The sequence below is a fragment of the Stegodyphus dumicola genome, chromosome X2, assembly GCF_044657685.1.
Source record: "Stegodyphus dumicola isolate Sdum_Otavi_A_Nest chromosome X2, ASM4465768v1".
NCBI classification, from domain to species: domain Eukaryota; kingdom Metazoa; phylum Arthropoda; class Arachnida; order Araneae; family Eresidae; genus Stegodyphus; species Stegodyphus dumicola.
In genome coordinates this window covers 94,449,246-94,473,182 of record NC_140781.1, presented here as the reverse complement: position 1 = coordinate 94,473,182, position 23,937 = coordinate 94,449,246, and the positions used below count along the sequence as shown (strand labels likewise).

Sequence of the window (23,937 nt, the reverse complement as noted above, 5' to 3'; positions counted from 1 at the left end):
TCAAAATCCCGATTGTATTCTTGAAGGAAATCGCTTTACCGCAGTTGAAAATGCTGGCCGTACTTCTGTCTGAAAGTTTTTATTAGTTGGTTGTTAAAAGTTTGAACAGTAGAAATATGAAAACTTATTCCTGTTCAGATTCTTCAGCGGTATTTTTCGTCTCTAAAGGCACGAAATAATTGGTCTGATTTTGTAGAAAACAGAATTAAAGAGATTCATGATCTTAGCAAAGCAAGATGTTGGAAACATATACCAAGCATCTTAAACTCTGCTGATTTATTGTCAAGAGGATATTATCCATTGCAACTCCTAAAATTTCAGTGGCGGACAGGACCTGAATTTCTGAAGAAACCACCAGAAACTTAGCCTTCAAATGATCCTGATTCTGATATGGAAGAAATTGACAGAGAACGATGTCGAACTGTCATTTTCATAAAGAATTCAACTGTCGAAACATATCTAGCTAAACTTGCGTCCAGATTTTCGAAATATTCTATGATTGTACGAACCAGTGCTTAAGATTTTAACCCGCTTACCTGAAAAATGAAAATTGTTGGGATAATGTATCCATTAAAGACTTCGAGAAAGCAGAAAAATATTTATTTTTCCTCATACAGAAAGATGCTTTTGATGAAAAACGAAGAAAGTCTGATCTGAAACATCATCAGGTTTCTGTTGATGGAAATGAAATTTTGGGAATGAAATTTCGAATATCGGATTCTCCAGATTTACAGGAATAGACATTCCCTATATTGTTACTTTCGAAAAATGTAGTTGGGGAAAGAATGATTCAGCAATTACATTTGGAGCAAAAGCATGCTCGAATGGAAACACTCCTAATGATTCTGAAAGATTTTGGATTATCAAAGGTAGAAAAACTGTACGATCAGTGGTAAAAAGATATGTCATTTGCCAGAAATACTCAGCCAAGGCCTTAGAAGCATCTCTTCCTTCTGAGGACAGAACGAAAATGGTGAAAACGTTGCAAGTTTCTCCGGGCCAGTTTTCTTGAAACAGAATTTAAAGGCTTGGATAGTAATTTTCGAATGTACAATTTTTAGGGCTGTCTGCGTGGAATTAATGACTTATTTTGAGTACCAACACCTTTATAGATACGTTTAGATCTCTCATTTCGTGAAGAGGTCTAGTTGAAGTGGAATACTCAAACGATGGTTTGAATTTCTTTGCTTTAAAAAGAGCTGTGAATGAACTGGATTGGACTGATATCGTAAAAAAAATTATATTAATGAAAATAAAATAGAAATTCAATTTTGGGAGAACTTATTAAGAATTTTAAATGAACTTTTCCGAAAAAATTTGAGACACGCTTATTTAGGATTTGAAGTTTCTAACTCTTATGTGCAAATGTGAAAATTTAATGAATAACAGACCTTTGGCTCACCTGTCCGAGAAAGCTGATCATTTGAAACAGAGCTTAAATTGCACCGGAGCCCACCGGAGCTCGGCTCCGGTACTTCTTAGTTTTTGGCACATATTCTAATTATAGCCCGAGCGCACCGGAGCCCTAAATCAGAAGGCCCGGCACTTTTTTTTATGTAACTGAACAATTATTTCAGTAGAAATTTGATCTAGAAAATTCTACTTTTAGCAATAAAATTATATAAAAAAATCGTTTATTAAATTTTTATTTATCTATTTACATTTGATTTAATTTTAATAGTTTATAATTATTTTAATATTTAATTATTTTAATAAATAATAATAAATTAAGTGTGCATTAATTAAATAATTATAAATTAAATAATAATTATTGATTTTTAATACCAATTCAATAATTATTAACTAATTTGATACTCATTAACTATTTAATTTTTTAATTATTAATGATTTCAATAGTCATTTTATTTATTTATTACTCTTTTTACTCTTTCCTGACAGTCTTCCATAGGGCTCCGGCACTTCTACTTTTAGAAATTAAGCCCTGATTTGAAATCTTCAAAATACTATATGCTCGTACGAAGCTTAACTGGTAGCAATGTGTATGATTTAGATGAAATTCATTTTGCGAATATAATAGAAAGATGGAAATATTTACAGCAAGTTAGAGAAAAACTTAAAAAGTTGTTTTAGAAAGAAATATCTCAGCTTTCTTCGAAATACTATAAAAGGTAAGAAAAGAATAATTAAAGTGAATGACATTGTTCTAATTGGAAATGATAACAAGAAACGAATAGGCTAGATGTTGGCTCGATTACTTGAACTGCTGTCAGGTAAAGATCGAGTCTCACGCTAAAAACAAACTAAAAACTACCTCTGGATTTGTACTTAGGTCAGTTTAGCTCCTCTTTCTTTCCTTTTAAATTAGACACAACTCAGAGATAATTCCTTTCACAACGAGTCAACCAGATAGAACGAATAGAACGAAACGATCAAAAGGTTCGATCATCCCTTCAAAGAACATGTATTAAAGACTTTTAGAGAAAAGCTGGTCTCGGGAGAGAAGTGCTTCTTTCTCAAAAATTGAACTTGTGAGTTTTATTGGTAATTTAGAACTTTGTGAATTAACGTCTGTCCTTTGTTTGCAACACGTAACCTGATTATCAAAGTCACCTTTAGTGCTCTTCGATGCATTGAATTTGATTTTTGCTAATGGCGCCATCTGGCGGGGCTTTTAAAAGTAAGTGTTTTCAGAAGTAGATATTTGCCGAAGAAACAGGAACTTTCTGAGGTAACTGTCAAGATTGGTCGGATTAAGAAAAATTGAAAAAATATTTCAAGGCACTTAGAGAAACTTGTTAAAAATTTTGAAACATATTGTTAAATAGAGAAATGTCAAAACGCAAAATATAAAATAAATACGAACAAAAGAGTAATGAAATCGTTGTCTAAATATTGTCGAATTCATGATGAATAGTTGAAATCAGAGAAAGACTGTGTATTAACTATGATATTCATGATGAACATGATTTGTACTCATTATGACAGTAACTCTTTAATTCCATACACGTTATAATCGAGCTCTTCTGTATCTTACAGTAAAGGAGCAGTAGTTTCGAAGAAAGGCTTAGTTCAATCTTATTAAGACTACAAAATGAAAATGAGATAAATATTAGCATTTCAATATTGAACACTAAAAAGAAATTTTGCTACGAAAAATCTGAGCAACAACATTGAAACTAATAAAATATTTAATATCTAATGAAGCTGAGGAAAGAAAGTTGATCTCAATTAATTCTGTTATGGAGAAGTCATATCCAGTGTGTTAAACTGGTGAGCTTGGAGCTAGAAATTAAGACTTCGCTACTTGCGGTTAGTAGGTAACAGTAAGTTGAATTTATAAATTTAAATTACAAAACTCGCAGCTAGAGACTAAAATATAAATAAGCGTTGGCTCAAATTTCTAACTGCGCGATCTAACTTCGGCTAGCAAAATGGCAAATGCCAGAAAGCTAATATATCAGAGCTGAGCGGGAGAAAATACAGCGGCGAGTGTCCCTTCCAAAAGCTATATATCTAATTTCCCAAAACCTCATCCTTAAATTGTAGTTAACTGATTTGCATCCTGATGAGAGCTAACGAAAAGAAGAAGCGAGAGTGCAGATTTAAATCATCAGAAAATAGGTTAATTAACTCTGCAACTATGTTGTAAACCAAATCGATAAGTTAGAGAAATTAAATTTTTACATACAGTTAATTGGAGAATATTATATGGACTCTGAGTTTCTAAATCATCCTTGTTGTAAGTATATATTTGCTGTTTACAGCCATCAACAGCCGACATTGGTAGTTCTACTGGAATTGATTATTAAGATATTGTAGCGAAATTAGAGAAAGATAATGCTGTTGCGTTTAGTAGCGATTCAAAGTTGTGGGGAAAGAAATAAGCCAAAAGGCCTCAATGGGTCGCCAAAAATACGTGGTATGGCTTTAAAGGAAAAGTACTAAAAAAAGCCCTACTAAATTACAAATACACCATGTTAAGAAAATTTAGCTGTCAAATCGATATATAATGCTATCTGGAAACGAGATATTGCACTTCGGAAATTGAATTTTGATGGTAAATGGCATATGCTCTTCCTTTATTGTACCTTTTTATCCCATGCATATTTTCTATTCACAGCAAAATTTACTATTAGTACTCTTATTATTCATTTTATTACCTAAGTTACTATTATGGCGCTAAGAGTTTTATATTAAATCCGAGTAAAGGAGTTTAAATTAATCCGAGTTTTATATTAAATCCGAGGCTTTTACTAAGGAGCCCGTCAAGATTCCTCATAATAAAGAGCTGTTTGACTAATGACTGTAGTTGATATAGTTCGGTACTGTAGACACAATTCAGTACAGTTCAGTACCGTAAGAAAGTTACTGTTTTACTTATCTTGCAATTCCCATTTGCTTGTTTTCTTGGTTTTTTGCCACGTGCACCTCTTGAAAGTCTGTCGCTTGGGGCTTGCTGTGATGGGCAGCAGTTAACGGAGATTTGAAAATATAATGGTCAGGATCCCCTCCTCGTATATGTAGTTATCGTTAAGGGAGAGATTTCTTTTGTCGGAAGGGATCGTGCCCGATCAAATATTAATTTAGAAAGAAATTGTTCTCTCCCTATCGATTTCGTGAAATTCGTCTTCTACCTTGACAGTCAGCTTGCAATTGTTTATGTTTTCCATCTGATTGGTAAGATATGCTCTTGGCCATTTTATGTCTAGGGGGTGTGACATTAATGTTCTGGACCCCTTCTTTTGCAAGTTAGCATGTGTATTCGCTACCATAGATGCTATAGATGCTTGTCTGAGCTTTCACTAAATCTTAATGTAAAGTTGAAAATTGTTACTGATTATTGGAAATGTTTTTTCAACTATGGTTAAGAATGCTTCATATTAGGAAGTGTATAAAGCGCTAAAAATAATCAGATTTTTATGATTAGTTTTAGAAAACTGTATGTTGTTGCATATATAATTACTGATAGTGTAGCTTGGAATACAGTATTCTTGGGCTTTAAGAAACCCTTCCATATGATATGTTCTTTCAGTGGAATGAAAATCACATATGCATGTGTCCAATTTTCCATCTACATTCAGCCGTCACTAAATGCCCAGGTGAGATGCAGTTGTGGTCACTGTTCATGGAAATTATTTTAACTCCAGTCGATGCGAAAAATGTCTCATTCATGAAAAGTAATTATCGTTATTCTCCAGAGCAAAGGTTAGTGTCCCACTCCAGTTGTAATACTACTGGCATGTTTACTTCTTTCACTGACGGTATATATAAAATTGGGATACCTGGTAAAATACACATATCATATTTAGAAGTAAGTTTGGCCTATGGAATTTGGAGAAGAAAAGAAATTATTATGGCTTGCAACTGCTTTTTCTTTCTTTCGTTCATTGGAAGAGTAGTTTTCAGTAGTTCACATTGCGCACTATTACAGTTTTATGCATAATTGTCTGGGTATGGAGATTTACTTTCCAATTTGAGCCTCGCATGCGTTCGAAATTTTCCTATATTTTTAGTTTTCCCCTAGTTAGGCAATATGTTGGAAACTTGGGAATTTTTTATCGATGATGATTCCCAAGAATTTCATTTGGAGAACAATTTTTTTGTTTGTTTTTCCCTTGGATTCTAAAAGTGGGATTTTTTTGCCATTGCCCGGTTTATGAATGGTCATATCTCTCGATTTTTAATTCCGGTTTCTTCAGCTTTTGTTTTGCACATAAGTTTTATACTATTTGAAGAGAGATAATAGTATTTTTCTGCAGAAGTATCTCTTATTCTTCAGCAGATAACTAGGCCTGAAACATCTGCAAAAGCATACACTTGAGCGTGGGAAGGAAATTGATTGGCTGTTAATTTATTAACTGCCATGTTCTAAAGGTCTACGCTTAAACAAGAGGCTTGCGATTGTCCTCTAGACTATGAGCTTTCTATTATCCCACTGCTGTAGATAATTTTGCATTTTCTATTAGCAAAATAGTTGTTAAATAAAATAATAAATCCTTTGGACATTCCATACTTCGCAAGGACTATAGAACCACTGGCCCAACCATGGGAAGTCAAATGTGCTTTCATACCTATTAATAAAAATTCATATTTTCGGTGTCGTCGAATAACACCCCTTTAATTGGCGCCCACTTTCGGAGCAGCTGTTATAGTTCCGCTTCCGCCGGCCCTGCATATAGGTATGTAACAAATCATATGTACATATAACAATCATAATATAGGTAATCATATGTAACAAACGCCGAAAACAGCTGCTTTTAAAACAACAGAAAAACTGTAGTCAATATTTGGTGAAAATGTGCTGTTTCTTGCAAGAGTTAATGAGGATGCTAGTAATAACAATAATAAGAAGAAGAATAGTAATAATTAGCATAAAGAACCATTGTGGAAAATTTCACTTTCTTTAGTACTTGTTACGATTATACGTAATAAACAGAAATTATTTAATTTTAACACTTTAATAATTAGAATGATATTTTAATTGGCAAGGCGTTGTAAATTATTTTGGCTTAAATACAAACTGTCAAGATATGTGCGGATACTATATTTATGTATTTTAATTAAATAGAAGTTCTAAACACAGGATTTAAATACATATACATACTACCACCTTTTGGTTAATATTGTACAAAAACATTATTGTAAATTGAAATAAAAACTTGAGATTTATTTGAATATTACTTAGATTGCAAAGTAATTTCATCTGAAGTTCACCCTCATAATAGTGCATACAAAATAAATTGACTGCATTAAACTATTTGCAAACACAAACACATCATGTTGTAATTCAAAGGTAAAGAGTGGATTTATTGGAGTAGAGCTGTTGAACGCATGTTTATCTAACATAAATCACTAATGTTACATTCTTCCTAAAGGTGAATAGAAGTCAGTGATAAAACGTTCAGAAAAATTTCGTAATCAAAGTCAAATACAAAAGTGTGGAGTCAAGTAGTTGGCAATATTTCATATATCACCTAACAAACTTAGTTTGTTAGTCTCCATATAAAATTAAATAAGCTGGAGTTAAAATAATATTCAGTGAAAACGTAACTTTTCGCTAAAATCTCATTTTTAATCAACAGACAACGAAACAATGTTTGTAATAAGAGTAAGGACTAATAAACAATTAGAAAATAAGCAGTAAAATAACATGTATGAAAAAAATGCAAAAGAAATTAGAGAAATAATAATAGTATAAGATTGTGAATTTCGCTTTATTTCGAAGATTATTTACATTATGAATTTTCAGATTTTTTTCATATATAGTTAGAGTTTTTACATATATATTTAAATTCTAAAGGAGTGAAATACATATGAACGTAACATTAATGTTAATCAATATGGAAATACAAAGGAAGCAAAGTTATTTTGGAGAAAAATATCTCTTATTTCAAGTAATACTTTTATAAAAATAAAAATGTAATTTATTAACCTTGTTTTATGTGTTTAATGTAATGCAAGGAAGAAATTCAAGAGTCGTAAAGTATTTAATATTTTAATGTAAAAATATTTACAACATTTTCTTGCAAAATGCATATATCTTGATATTGTATTAATAGTAAAAATTAACTCAGTCCCTAAAATCAACAAAGAATAAATAATGGAGCTTAAGATAATTATTTACTAAAGCATTAAACGTACTCAGCTTTAACTTTGTAAGTTCTTTTCCATATGTCACAAAGGCAAACTGTTGAGTGGAACCGGAAAAATATCGTGAGTGGTGTTGTTACATGAGTAATAATTGTCCATGCCCAAAATCCATAAAATTCCATTTGCACTGGATTGGAATCAGCTCGGCGAGTTTCTAATGTATTTATTGCCCACATAGCGAAATTACAGACAAGAAGGAAGGTAACCATTTCTCGCCCGGGTTTACGATGTGCTTGATCACTATTGCCGGCGCATCTTCTTGAAGCATCAAGGATGAATATTGTCTGAAATGTTCCTTGAATAAGACATACCAGCGCTGTTAATAACACTAAAATCGTGTTTTGATCCATGGTAAAATGACCTCCTATTACACTAAACATGGTGAAAAGATACAATCCACTTTGAGCCACTACAAGAAGAATGCTGTCCAGTTCCATTATTTGATGAGGATTGTATTTCAACTCTCTAACTTGGACAAGCGCAATTACTACTGCTAATGTCGTAAGCAGATATAGTACTAGCTCTGCTATGTGCGCTTCAAGTATTGCTAAATACTTGTACTGAGGCTTATTTATAAGCACAAAAAATATGATTAGGCAAATAATGGACAATACGAGCACAATAATACCAGTAAAAAGACCTTTGTTTGCTTTTGCACAGTCAACTTGGTAATAATGCCTATGACGTGTTCCGTGAACTAATGCATTGCTCAGACTTGCACTATCCATTGCACTTGATACTTGTCGAAACTGTCCGATATTCTTCCACATGACATAGAGGATAGCTGCGCATATTAGGCTGTACTCGATGGTGCATGGGAATAGAAATGGGCTAGCGTTTTGCACAAGCTCCCCCATTATATTCAAACGCCTGCAGCCATGGCTCATGTAGATTCCATGCATATCTATGGACCGAATTACTCTATGATGTCCACTGTGATTGAAATTCTCCGACAGATCCTCAGCAATAGGTGAAAAGTAATCTTGCTCTGAAAGATAAATATATTATATTTGAGAGAGCATTGAAATACAAACAATGCTTTGCATCTACTACGGAACAAACTATAGTATGATACGATTTCTCGACTAACATTATAATATTGAAAGATGCTAGTATACATATAACATAATTGCACTATTCTTTAGCATTGCATTTACCTAGTTCCCTAAAATCTTACTGGAGTTCTAAAATATTGGGAATGTACACATTTTTCTACAGTATAAACGTAAACTCAACTCTTGATTAACCAGAAGGGGTCTAACTAGTCCTGTCTAATAGAAGTTAATATTGTTTATTGTGAAATGACGGGGAAATTACTGTCACAAAACATCAATGTAAAATTGTGCAATGATGTATAGTTTTACAATTGCAATAATTTTACAATTGTAAAATTATACACTTAATGGCCCATACATCAGAAGCCATCATTATAAAATCAGTAAGATATTATAGATTGAAATTACAAAAAGAAAAAGAAAATGTGCGTGATACCAGTAATGACAGCAGACAATATCACAGCTCTTTATAATTTAGTTTTCCATTTCTAGTGAGATTTATTTTGCCTTCTTTTTGTTTAGAATACCGGTTTAATTTGTGTAACTAAACACATTTATTTTCCACACATTTATTATACTGCTGGCAAATACAGGCAAATTGTTACCAGTATTTTTCTGTTAATTATACGAGTAATATAGGTTATTCCTTTTTCTTATGTCTCTTTAACGTTATTCAACACCGGTAACGACTGTAATTTTAATTTCATTCATCTTCTGCACGTATTCAATAAAAATACTGATCACAAAAAATAGGTCGGCTGAAAGTAAAATAGAATGGACGCCTTAGTGGAATACATTCTAATGAAAAATGAATTTTATTCACCCACTCATAATATATTCCACATATTCCATATCAGTATTTTTGCGCAGAAGCTAATAAAATAATTAAAAAAAATTACTTTTCCTACTTTTACTTTTATTTATATCCAAATTTTTAAAACATTTTTACTCCTTTTATATACTGCCTCGCTCTATATAAGAAATGTGTTTTTGTCTAGCCCTATGTAAGGTAAGTGTTTTTCCCTAGTGTTTTCCTGTTTGTTGTCCGTTAAGATACGAAACAGATATTTTAGAAATATAAGACGTTGTCATAAGGTACACTTTTATCTTCTGAACAAGTTCTATGGAAATTAATAGGATGATTTATTTACGATGGGAAATATTTCTTTCAGTAGATGAAAGACGACTACCTGATGATATTTTTAGTCTTGCATACAACATTTTCTATATTATTTTATACTAATTTGTTGCAATATTAATTTATTGCATTATCTTTTCTACAAAATATTTTGTCAGCTATCTGTTAATGCACCACATTTGCTATAAAACATATATACGCATTGACAGTTCGTATGCAGTAATAATCAGAAAAGAAAGTATAAAGGAATATCTGACTAAACATCAGATTTAGAAAATAAAGTCCACACAATATCTGAGTCTCACGTTTCAAACCTAAAATGTAAATGCAATTATTTGAGCTGAAAATATTTGATATCCTTTCAGATTGTTGATCATGAAACAAAATATCTGAAGTATTCCTTAATAATAACTACTCGAGTTACATACCAGCATTTATTTAAGTTATACCAATGTGTATAAAAATATTTAATTAATTTAATTTCTTGCTAGCTTACATGCAATCAAGTGTTTAATTCTGCTGATAACAACTGAAATCTTGATAACAGTTTTATTATTATAAAGGAAATTATATTTATGTGTGTATATCTGTTTACCTGCTTATCTATATCTCAGAATCAATAGTTGAATTTTACTACCTAACATAACTCATTTTCAAACGTTACATACATGCACATTGAACAAAAGACTACACAAACTACTACTACAAAAAGAAGCATAGATATGAACATATTTTTTATTATCATTTCTTACTTTTTCGGACTTTTCATTGCTTTCTCTGAACACTTTTTCACATTAAACATAATTTTCATGTGTTCCATAATCAAGTATTATTATTTATCATTATTCATAAAGATTTACACATGTCCATGAAATTAGCATATACATTGCATTAGGGCTTACATTTAATAATATCTCATGATTCTGCTTGTTTGCGTCAGGAGTAGTAATTCATCGTGAACAGATTAAAATGTAATATCAGCGAATATTAATTCATCTGCTCTTCAACCTACTTTTACAAATAACCAAATGCAACTCATTTCAAATTATCAGTAATGCAACCTCCGTGATCCCATTAAAAAGTAATCTACTCTGCAGAAGATACTGAAGTGCAATAAAATAGATACTGCAGAATAAAGTGCCCTTAATTTTCCTCTATAAAGTTTTCTTCACGTGTAGCTCCCACTTAATTTCTTGTACTTTATTTCAGGCCTTTTTTCCGATTTATAGTGATGAGGTTTAATTTAGAGTTGCATTAAATATACTTTGGTATATGGTGGAAACAAAGCTTTAATGCTGATCATACTTCTATATTTTAACTTCTTGTTTGCTTTATTTTATAATTTTGGGTATTTGACTTTCAACATTTTGAAATTCCTTTCCCCGCAGTACAGACAGAAGAGAGTATTAGTACAGTCATATCTCGTTTCCTATGTTTACCACTTCTCTTTCTCTATTTACATATACAATATATATGTAAAATAAAAAATATGTAAATCAAAGCAACAGCCCCTTAATTCCTCCTCTCTATTCTAAAAGTAGTAATGCCTTTTTCTGCACTGCTTCATTTCTAAAACAATCCACGTCATATGACCTGCATTATGTTGATGACGTATCAAATTCGGAACTTAAAATTTTTTCTTAATAGGCTGACATATTGGATAACTGCTCACTTTTGCTTCTAGCTGTCTTGCAGTTAAGACCCTGGCGTGCTGCTTTTCATCCTATCGCAATAGTATCGAAAATGTAAATGCTGTTGAATAGGCATGATTAGAGTGCCTAGTGAACTGTGCCCGCAAATGTCAATTGAAATAGAGATGAATATTTAATTCGCCTCGACTGCCAAGTTTGCTGTGCAATATGGATCAACGTTCTACGCCATCAATATTACTTCTAAGTTTGCTTTATTACACCCACCCACCCACATACATATATATATATATGTAAGATAAAATTATATGAATCAGAATAACTAAAAACATTAATTCTTCCTCTTTATTCTAAAATCGTAATAACTTCTCTGCATTGCGTCATTTCTAGATCACTCTATGGGCCGCGCAACTCTGATGACGTAATAATTAAGAACTGAAACTGACCTTGTAAACCAAAACTTTTCTCTTCACGTACTTCCATCTTTCATAACGACGCACTTCAGCTTTTGCCCTCTACTCTGCTAAGATGTAATTTCGCTGGCTTGCTTTCTATCTCAACAATATCAAAAATGTAAATCTTCTGTGGAAAGGCACGACTAGAGTGCCAAGTGATTGTGGCCACAAATATCAATTGGAAATAAAAATGGAATTAAAACTGCTTCGACTGCCAAGTTCTTTAGATGTTACCAAGTTTGATTACTAGCATACTACGCAATCAAAATCTTCTTCAATATGGGTCTAATCACGCATCTACAGTGTTCCGTCATTTCCTTTGCTTTTATTATTACATATATACGAGGGCTATTTTTTTTCAACCTCCGATGGGCTATAAAGAAAAGACGGGTGAATACATAAAAAAGATTTTATTACCAAACGTAATGAACAATACAGGTTATTTCTCTACATAATCACCTTGACGATTGAGGCATTTGTCATATCTGTGAACAAGCTTTGCAATACCCTCTTCATAAAATGTCCCCACCAATGATTGGAAGTGAGTTGTGACGGTTTCTTTCAGCTCCACGTCATTTTGGAAGCTCTTCCCGCCAAGCCACTGCTTCAGTTCAGGGAACAGATGAAAGTCACTCAGCGCTAGGTCGGGATTATATGGTGGATGTTCGAAAATGTCCCATTTAAATTGCTGAAGGAGCCGTTGGGTTACACGAGCGCTGAGAGGACGGGCATTGTCGTGGATCAGAACAATTCCAGAAGTCAGCATGCCTCTTCGTTTCTTTTGAATAGCACTCCGTAAGCGTCGCAAAGTTTCACAATATGAATCTGCATTAATTTTTGTTCCAGGCTGCATAAACTCCACAAGCAACACACCTTTTTGGTCCCCCAAAAAAAGTTGCCATAACCTTACGGTTGTCAAAGGTTCGTTTGAATTTTGTGGATCTCTTTGGAGAATTTGTGTGCATCCATAGTTGTGATTGTCGTTTCGTTTAGGGCGTGTCATATTGAGTCCATGTCTCATCACCTGTCACAATGGATTTCAAAACTCTTCTCCGTCAGTATTGTAACGGTCAAGAAACTCAAACGTTGCAACCGGCGAGTTTTGTGGTCATCAGTCAACATCTGTGGGACCCAGCGAGCGCAAACTTTTCTGTAGCGCAACTGTTCAGTAACGATACAGGGAAGATCTTGAAACTTCCGGAAATTTCATTGGTAATTCACTTATGGTCAACCTTCGATTTTTCTTAACCGCTTGGTCAACTCGTTGAACAATGTCGTCTGTAGCGACAGACTTGCGTCCTTAACCCCCTTCATCATGCACATCAGTTCGGCCAGTTTAAACTTTCGATACCATTCACGAACAACGCCATCACTCATAAAACTGTTTCTATACACTCGACTCATTCTTCGATGAATTTCCGCTGCACTGTTCCCTTCTGCCTGCAAGAAACGAATGACAGCTCGCAGTTCACACTTGGCGGGAGAATTAATAGCGACAGCCATGTTTATGTGACCTGCAACTCAACAGAAAATGGCGTGTTGAATACGCAAGTGACAGAGCGTGTGGAGGGGGAGATGCGCAGTCGCTTATTACGCACACCAACCACCTGCCGCATACCTGGCCATCATACTGTGCGATCTGAGGTCGAAAAAAAAAAACCTACGTATATTATATATAAAATGTTTTATGATATTAAATTCAATATATATATATATATCATAAAAATGCTAATAATAATAATTCATAAATCAATATACACCGGGATCCCAAGAGAAAAAAAGAAGGAAACACAAAACAGTACCTAAGTGCCTTGAGGTAATATTATTGTGCATTTCTTTTCCCTTATTTTTCCTTTCAAACGAATATTGCTGCTACTACTAGGAATTTTAGGTCTTTTGACTTACAATTTAGCCTATACCCTTCTTAAATTATGAAATACCTGACTTTCCAAATGAAAAACAACCCGTTGTAGATGTGTATTTCGCTGTTCATCAATGGCATAGCTTTCAGGATATTGTTTGATTAGAGTTTCCATCTCCTTTTACAGTTTCTTTTCTGCCTACATAACATGAATTAAATTAAAAATGTAAATTAGCAAATATCAATCTTGACTTTGACCCTTAAACACTTAAACCTTTTAATTCTATAAAATTAGTCCTTTTAAACTCAAAAATGAAATAAATGATAGTTATCTAATGGCTCTAAGTTCTTCCATTGAATAATAGTTTTGCAAATATGCCAATTATTCAACTTTTTATTCAACATGCCAATTTTTTATCTGGTTATTTAATAATGTAATAACTTAGAAAATATTTGAACAGTGTGTGCAGACTTAGTGTAGTAAATTTAACCACTAATCAAAAATATCATTGGGATACCAACACCTTCTGTGAGATAATTCTGATTTATTCAAGAAATGAATTTGAATTAAATTTCTACAGTTTCAGCTTAACAGAATGTAATTCTTTGAGTTTTTAAGGTTACAACTGCGCATCCTTCCCGTCATTTCCGTAAAATACTTCATAAACAGACATCTTTATTAACAGCTACAAAGACTAGCTAGGAATGCCAAAACGAAATAGTTACGTGATTAAAACTATCTTTGTCTTGCGTGGAAGAACGAGATGTCTACGTAATACCTACATGACATAAACATAACATTCAATGACATACGTACATAACACATGCATAACAATCTATGTCACTGATACATAACACGTTCGAGAAAAATTTTTCAGAATAATCTTCTTTGAATTTAATCATTTATAGATTATTACCTAAATTATGAAGATTTTCAGTGTGCTGGGCTTCGATGACAAAGGCAGGGATAAGATTCGTAGCATTTGGGGTAATTAAAGTCAAAATTTCATGCTTAGTCTCTTGAACCAGTACATGTAACCACACACACATGTTTGTTGCAATCATATGCATAAGTCCAAACCTCGCCAAAGTCCTATACTTGCTGATCGCCATCTATGAAAGTAAAACAGCTACATTAGACGTTTCTTGTAAAAAAGGCTTAACTAAATATTTTAGCTTATGCATTGGTTTTACTAATTTAGTTTAAAACAACTAAAAAATTGAAGGCAGGAAGCTTTCTAAAACCTGCTTTTAAATGATTAAAAGATTAAAATGATTTAAAAGATTATATAGTATAACAAAATGTCATAAACATAGTGTCGGTTAAGTAGTGCATGTATTAAATTACTTAAGAAAATATGTCTCTCCCATTCAATACTTTTTAGTTACAGATTAACATAAGATTTACTGGTACTTACTCGTGAATTCAGGAAAATGAAATAAAGTTGTATGAATGTGAACGCCATTCTGCTACTTGGAGTTAAGGCATATAATATATTGTAACAATGAGAATCTACTTCTAATTCAAAAAACTGTCCGAATTCCAGTCCTGAGTAGATCATGCTACCAATGCCGAAAGCTGAAATATAAATAAAGTTTTTAATTTATGTAACATGTTACGATATTAAAGAAATTTTTGAAATTTTTAACTTCGCTTTAAATTTTTAACTTTTGTTTATAATTATGCTTTTAACTGATTAACGTTAATTTCCTTGTTAGTTATTTTCCCTTATTTTTATGTTCTGTAATTGTTTTTTGAAAATATAAAAGCGTTTCTGTTCATATTTTACATTTTAACTGCTCAGTAAATAGTCACTGAAAATAAAGCGGAAGTTAAAACTACTTATTTTTAAAGACAGCTATATTTTATAAAATTTGAACTGATGTCGAGACTCAGAAGACATTAATTTGAGATATAAAAAATGCTTTGGTGTCAGATAAAGTAGTTTGATTCGGGAAAATTGTGATTCATAGATAAACGTCCACATAAGAATCTCTATATTAAAGACTCACCCTCAGTGCAATGCCAGGCTTTCAGTGGGGGAATAAAGAGAAATGATTGATCATTTTAGCGATGGAAACAATAGTACAAGCCTCGATGATTATTTTCAGACGTTCATCTTTTGGAGAGAGTTTTACAGAATTTACTGTTTTAGAGATAGTTTTCCAGGTTTTGGTGGTTAATTGTATACGATAAACATTTTAAGCTACTTGTTTGTAATTTGATTCTAAGCTTTGAGTTACGATTATAAAAATTCTATCAAATATTTTCGTAAGGATTTCGCGTTTGACATATACACAGATAGAGTTTCATGACGCCAGACAAAAATACAATATTAATAAAAATGCTTTGTTGAAGCCTCGAGTATGTACTCTTGCCTCTATATCTAATCTTTAAAATCGAATGTGTTAAATGCTGTTCAAATCTGTGCATGTTATGATAGAAAAAGTTGAGTAAAGATTTAGGATAGCTTCTGTTAAATAGATAATATGTGAATACTAAAGATTAAATATGGTATGCTCCCTACAACAAAGCCTCTTTTATATGAAATAACTGAAAACGGCAAATTTCACTAATCCTATCTTCTTAGTCCTTGCATTTCCAAAGATCATGTATAGCGAGACAACTACAGAGAATTCTGACTTACATATCTATACTATGGAATGAAGGATCTCCTTAATTACACAGTTAAAAGACTTTTTGAATGGTTACTGAGGACTCACAAAATTCCTTTCCTGAATAATAGTATTTTTGTCTAGTTTGAGAGCCACACTTCTTGCATAAGAATAGCTTGAAAAAATAAGAGGAGGCAAACCAATTATTTTTTGATTTAAAAAAACTCAAAGAAAAGTCTTTTTTTTTTTTGCAAAATTTGAGCCAAAATATTGTTTACGCAATGTTAAATATACCTGATAGATTTTGTATCAAAATCTTAATTAGAATGCATATCTCTCTTTGGAGTAGGCTCTGGCAGCCATTAATTCATGTAATATGGAAAAGACAACAACAACAATAACCACAATTAGAATGCATATAGAAACCTTTTTTTGAATAGCTGTCTGCATTTAAAAAGTCGTAAAACTTCAAACTTTAAATGCAGTTTTCCTGTTTTTGTATTTTTCTTAGTTGTATGGCATTTAAATTCGTATAACTCAGAAAATAAGTTGCTCATGTGAGTATTGCGAGCAGAGTGTAAAATCAAACATTTGATAGTTGAATCATCAGTCCGCTCCCACCAGAACTTGAAGATAATTGATCTACGATTTGTCTTTGCAGAATGTGTAAGTTTCTCTGTTCTACTTTTTGCATGTAGCAACAGGACTAGTAAACTTGATATAATATAGAGTTTGTGAAAGCCATGTAGAATGGCTCACTTATTTTGTATCACATATTTCGCATCGCTTCTTTCATATTTAGAACTAGTGTAATCAAATAAAAGTGTAGGAAATTCTGCCCATGCCCATGTGTGGTGCGATTTGTTTAGTGAACCAGTCGCATTGAAACATGTTAAGTTTCTGCCATAAGTAATAAAATTATTTCCATATTTTCCGTTAGTTGCTAAACGTACACATGATGAATGCTATTTTGAAACATTCTATTAAATTATTAAACACTTTTTAATAGCTATTAAAATTTAAAATTTTACAAAGCATTTAAAAAGCTCTAGCAATTAGATAAAAGGTCAAAACAAAAACATATCCGAGTGAGGATTGTATCCAAAATAGCTTTTTAAGACTTTGAGTTTCTTTAAAAAAGACATTGAATAAGTTATTAGTACCAAAAAATTACGAGTTATATCCGTTTAAAAATTAAATTAAATCTTTTTCTTAGAGCTGAAATATTTTATCATAACTTCTTCTTAACTCTTGAAATATAACGAAATTGTTTTTTAAAAAAGTTCAACTTCAGTGTTCTTTGCCTTTAAATACACTCATGTCCATAAATTAAGGATATTTCGGAATCACGCGGAAATCGAGCTCTAAAATAAATATATCACCTGTAAAATCAATACACAGATCTTCAAGAACCATATGCAAATTTCAGGAAGTAACCAGATGACACCGATGGTACGTCACAATGACGAGAGTGTAAGAGAGTGATATATAAGGAATACAGGCAAAGAAGTAAAATTGCTCCAGCCTGGGCAAACTACAAAGCAAACGAAATTAGCAAACTCCAAGTGCTTCAAAATAAGGTGCTAAGAATCATCACAAAAGCTCCTTACTATGTTCGGAATAGGACTCTCCACTCCGACTTGAAAATAGATACTATTCAGGACTACCTCAGCAGAATAAACAACAACTTTTTTAATAATATTATCAATGTGAATCCCGCTAATTTCACGGACATTCTTATCTACGAAATCCTGGCTGAAGACAAAAACCTCCGCCCATTTGCCGCCCACCTCTTGAGTTCAGAATTCTAAGTTCCAGTTTTCTGGTTTTCAAGCAGCATCGATCGGGGTCAGTTTCTGGGAGGGTGACCTCCCACGTGACTGGCTCCGACGAATGGACAGTTAGTATTCGGGCTATCTTACACAGGTCATCCGAAGTTTCTTTCTCCGGCCCCTGCTAGGCGGATTCCATCCAAGATGTAGCAGTACAGGAGCAAAGTGCTTGTTTTTCTCTTTTTCTCTCTCCAGCACACTTCTACCTCCACGAGAGAAAATTTCTTTCAGGTTTCTACTCTGTCAGGCCCCACATGGGATCACATCAGGAACTGGCAAGAGAAGGACTTTAATTTCCTGCTGAAAGCCAGTATAACCGCAAAGTTCCAAAGTTCCAAAGAAAAATTGTTCGCAGGCGCTTTATAAGCATTTCAGTGAAATAACCGAATAGTTATGACATAAACGACGCATTTGGATGATTTTTTACGTGGTAGAATTATCGCCCGTCTGGAATGTGGGCGTACCCAACTGGAAGTATCAGACGAAGATGGAATTGCCCAGAGTGTCATCTCCAGGCTCTGACAACGATTCCAAGATGATGGTAATGTGAGTAGACGTTACAGCACAGGTCGCCTCAGAGTTACAACGCCGAATGAGGACCGGTATTTGGCAGTTACTGCCAAAAGAAACAGGCGGAGCACAGCCTCACACCTGTCTCGTCAGCCCTCTTCAGCCACTGGTACGACAATTTCAAGGCAGACCGTGTACAGACGCTTAGGGCAGATTGGTCTATATGCTCGCAGACATGTCAGATGCATTCCACTTACTGCAACTCACTGTCGCCTGCGGTTAGCCTGGAGTAGAGAGCATGCATTGTGGACACCGCAACAGTGGGCTTATGTGATGTTTTCCGACGAGTCCATGTTTAGCTTGCAGTCTGATTCTCGACGGACTTTCATACGGAGAGCTCCAGGTACCCGTTACTACCAAGAAAACATCATTGAACGACACCGTTACGGTGGGGCAGGAGTGCTCGTTTGGGATGGAATTATTCTGGGTTCCAGAACTGACCTGCATGTTCAAATTGGAACCATGACAAGCCAAATCTATCGGGACGTCATTCTGGAACAACATGTACGTTTGTTTCGGGGCGCCATGGACGCACAATTTGGGTTTATGGATGACAACGCCCGTCCTCATCGTGCAAACATCGTAAGCGAATGCCTTCAATGGGAGGATATCACCCGTATGGACTGGCCAGCATTCTCACCGGACTTGAATCCAGTAGAGCACGTGTGGGACCTGCTTGGCCGACGAGTTGCAGCCCGTCAACCTCCTCCTACATGTCTACCGGAACTTCGGAGAGCATTGCTTTTTGAGTGGTGTAATATCCCCCAAGATCAAACCGATAATTTGATACTCAGCATGCCTAGGCGTTGTACGGACTGTATTGCATCGTCTGGGAGACATACAATGTATTAACAATCATACCAACCATGTAATATTGTTTTTTGTAAATAGATGTTTTTTGTAATTTGCTCCAGGGAGAAAAAATCGCTATTTTTTTTAATAATATCAAACATATAGCATCTTTTTTTGCTCTTTACCTTTTGTTTAATAAATAAGCTTTACAAATAAGTCAAATATTTTTGCTTCTAACTCTTCCTTTGCCTTATTTTGCATTATCCTTAATTTATGGACATGAGTGTAGTTGGAAGTAAATAGTAGATTGTTCCGTATTAGGGTTTATAATCAAGAAAGCTTTTATAGGATTGGATGGTAAGTTGTTTGCTCTTTACTCTCCGTAAATACAGTTATGAGGATCAATAATTTATCCGTTATGTGAGTAGGTAAATTTGCTTCGTTAGTTCTTTTCTGCTGTGTTTTGTACTGTTGCTTGTTTATGTTGCACTTAATTAAGAGTACTAAGCAACTACGATTAGTGATATTTCACCTTCTCTAGTTTAAATTTCTAACAAGCAATGCATCTTAAAATTTTTGAATTTTGTATTTTCAAGTGCAATCATGATTTTATGACATACCAACGGCTCCAAGTCGCAGATAGAAGCTCCCGCAGTGGGCTGCATCATTGAAACGCCGTTTATTTGCTTGTACGGTGCTACCTTGTTCCATAGTGCTCAAACTATTTGCAACTGATCCTACCCGCCTTAACACTTGCTTGAAAAAGGATTGAGCTTTAGTATTTTTCGGAGATTCTGACCTCAACAGGAACAGATAAACGTAAATCAGGAAAATTATACTCCCCAAGTAAAGGTAAAGGTAAAATCCCTGTAAGAGAAGAGAGTTTACGTTACAAATACGGGAAATAAATGCTAAGTTTAGTATAATATAGACAAAATAATTGTAAAATTACTTCATAATAGGATGCTGGAATCTTGTGAGAGATAACTTCTGCTAAAGGGAAGCTGATACCCATTACGACCAAAAGTTTGGCATACACTGCGCTTAACATCACAACGAGTGAGTCACTGAAAAAAATTTAAACTGTTTACTTTCGCAAGACATGTATTGACAGGTTATACAATCTAAACATTTATCATTGGTAATATCTTCTTCCCCTAAAGAAATTAAACACAGCAAAGCAAGTCAAATTAATTTCACGAATAACTGCAGTAAACGCACACATACCGCACTGCAAAGTCTATGAGGCATGGATTTAAACGGACAAATGTAGCGAAAAAGATGGTATAAAATATTCGGAGTTTCTTTATCTTTAGGACCGAATATATTATTTTCAAAATGGGTAACTGAAAATGCTCTACTCTGTATTATACCGCGTAAGAGATGTATTTTATTAGTTAATGCTTCATATTGAATGCGAAATACTAGTTAACTAAAAATATGTTTAAAATTAAAGGAGCGTTCTAAGAATGAGCAGTTTGGAAGAAAAGAATGCATTTTTATTATTTGTATCATTCATCAAACCTTTAGTAGTATATTTAAACCTATTACTTATTTAGCCTCCGTACGAATCGCAAAATACTCGATTGGCTTGTTTTTATAAAAAAGAACTAATTTTTTCACATATTATTTTCGAGAATAATGTTATTTTTGATTATATTTAGAAACAAAAAATATGTTTCTAGATTTTCATCATAGAAGCTGAATTTTTATGGCATGTCTCAAATTAGAAGCCCCTGGCGATTTTATTTCCGTCATCTTATACGGCTAAAAGGCACTAATAGCAATATATAATCTTAAGATAGCAAATATATAATCTTGAGAAAAATATATGAACTCGTAACTCCCCTGAGAAGAAAATGTGATGATCAGTGCGATGTTCCTGGTGTGTGTTCCCGAAGTATAAACAGACTTTTCTGGAGCCGCAGAATATCGGCTACTGGTTTCGACTGATGATGTGAAATTGTTTTTGGCGTGTGTTTCTGTTCCGGAAGCATAAATAGACATTTCTGCACCCATAGAATATTGGCTACTGGTTTCGACTGATGACGTGAAATTGTTCCCGTCTTGTATTCTTGTTCCCGAAGTATAAATAGACTTTTCTGGAAGCGTAGAATATCGGCTACTGGTTCCGACTGATGATATAAAATTTTTCTCGGCGTGTATTCCTGTTCTCGAAGCGTAAATATGCTTTTCTGAGCCCGTAGAATATCGGCTACTGGTTGCAACTGACGATGTGAAATTGTTCCTGTTACCGAAGCTTTTCTGGACACGTAGAATATCGACTACTGGTTTCGAATGCTGTGGAATTGTTCCCAGCGTGTGTTCCTGTTACCAAAGCATAAACAGATTTTTCCGTATCTGTAGAATATAGGCTAAAGGTTCCGACAGCTGATATGAATTATTCTGTCGTTGTGTTCCTGTTTTCTGAAATATTATAATGAGATTGTTCGGAACTGATATTTAACGATACGAATACTGAACGTTACGAAATTATTGAACTGCGTTAAGTACTGTAAGTGACAATGTTAAGGACAGGCTTCATTACATTTGTAGTCCAATTCTCAGAAAATTAACCTTCAGCATGGCGTATCCTGTAGTCTGTTAAATGCAAGTACTTTTCACCTCCTCCTTATATGTAGTGATATTTATGTAAAACTAAATGACTTTGTGTATGTGTGAATTTAATATTTTAATGTGGTATTTAGAATATTATATTTCAAATGTGAATATTTATTCGGGAATTTAATCCCAAGTTCAAATTAATTTGTATTTGTATGTCTATTTTGATCTTAATAAGTTATTGGGGGTACTTAGGGAAATGTGTAAAGAAAATGAATAGTTTAGTAGCTAAGATTTTAAATTTATTTAGGATAATATTTTATATCCACAACAGATACAATTAAAGAACTGTAAGCTATATTGTAAATCAAACCTTGAGTTAATTATTTGTAGTTGTGATTGTACTATTATTATCAAAATGTTCTTTTGAGTTGTAAATATTTATAGATGTGCGAATGTAAGTGTAAAAAGTTATTGGTCTTCATTCTTCTCAGTCTTTAAGTTTTCAAACAAGTTATCTCATCGATGTTTAATGGGAATTGAAATAAATGTATTGTCTGAGTCAAATTTCAATTTTTACTTTTTTCTTTAAAAGTTAAGAAGAAAGACTTTCTCTTAATTTTTAAGAAATAATTTAAATTTCAAAACCCCATACGCCCATCTAAATCTAGTATTTGTATATTAATGAATTTATTCTGGTAGAAAAGAGACGTTATAGTTTCTTCCTAAACTGCATTGAAATACTCGAGGAAAGTAACTTGATGCAGCTTAATAGTAAAAAGCTGAAGAAGTTCTACGTGATAGTTTGCATAAATAATGGAAAATTTTGCAAGACTGCCGTTTCATTGGAGCTCAGTCCTTTATTACCATTGTTGCTCTAGTAGTGAATGCAGTAGTTAGATGTGTAGAGCTACTGCATTCGCTACCGTTACAACGCTTTGTTACTGTTGAACTAAATTCCAACGAAACTGCTGTCAGTTCTATCCTAACACCACCGTAACAGTCTGATTTGGGAACGTTGGACTAAGTTACAACAAAACTGCAATCAGCGATAACATGTTTACTTATTTTGTTAATAGCTACATTGAAATTTTTCCTTTTTTATCATGCATTGAAGAGTTTAATTTGGAATTAACTCCAAATGAAGGCTCTTATTTTCCCGATTACTAAGGAATCCATTCTATTGTAAGAGATCGGCACTTATAAAATTAAATAAAAAGCTATACTTACTTTTCGGATGAAGATTCTCGAAAAAACAAGAAACCTTCCTTTCTGCTCAAGGTAGGTGTTGTTGGCAAAGTGTTCATAGATCCAGCGAAAGAACTTGCCCTTGATACACCTCCTATATCTAAATGTAGAGAAGGCGTTCTTTTACGGTTTAGATGAGCAGTAACTGCGCCTAATCCTGAATCATCACTAGAACGGGAAGGAATATTGGGTCGAATATTTGTACAACCAGTATCTGCAAAAATAAATATTAAAGAATTATATTTTTTATTATAAAATATTATACATAAAGTTATATTTCCCATTATAATGCGTTAATCTGTGTTGGTCCATTGGTAATAATTTGCAAAGATAATACGAATTTTTAATATTATGACAGTTTTGTACTGAAACGGAAAAGTAATGATCCTTGTGGCATTTTATGATTCGGATATTATACATGTGCTAATTATTCATGCACAGCACTATTTTTAATCATAACCGACGAGTTTTAGAATCCTTCTCATTTTCATACTAAAATCTTTCATTTGCTGACATATTTTTTCACAAAATGCACATTTAAAATGCTA

General features: G+C 33.5%; 1 protein-coding gene across 2 annotated transcripts in view; it reads right to left on the bottom strand.

The window, feature by feature from the left end:
- Window positions 1-7,440: 7,440 nt before the first annotated feature.
- Window positions 7,441-23,937, bottom strand: part of LOC118185807 (proton channel OtopLc-like) — a 64,337-nt gene continuing 47,840 nt past the window's right edge. For both annotated transcript variants that reach the window (XM_035355723.2, XM_035355722.2), the window contains exons 3-8: window positions 23,372-23,603; window positions 20,532-20,646; window positions 20,200-20,446; window positions 15,188-15,348; window positions 14,687-14,882; window positions 7,441-8,599 (exon numbers count right to left, since the gene is read on the bottom strand). In XM_035355723.2, the coding sequence (XP_035211614.1) occupies window positions 7,593-8,599; window positions 14,687-14,882; window positions 15,188-15,348; window positions 20,200-20,446; window positions 20,532-20,646; window positions 23,372-23,603 (1,958 nt within the window). In that variant the 3' untranslated portion in view covers window positions 7,441-7,592. The remainder of the gene's footprint in view (window positions 8,600-14,686; window positions 14,883-15,187; window positions 15,349-20,199; window positions 20,447-20,531; window positions 20,647-23,371; window positions 23,604-23,937) is intronic.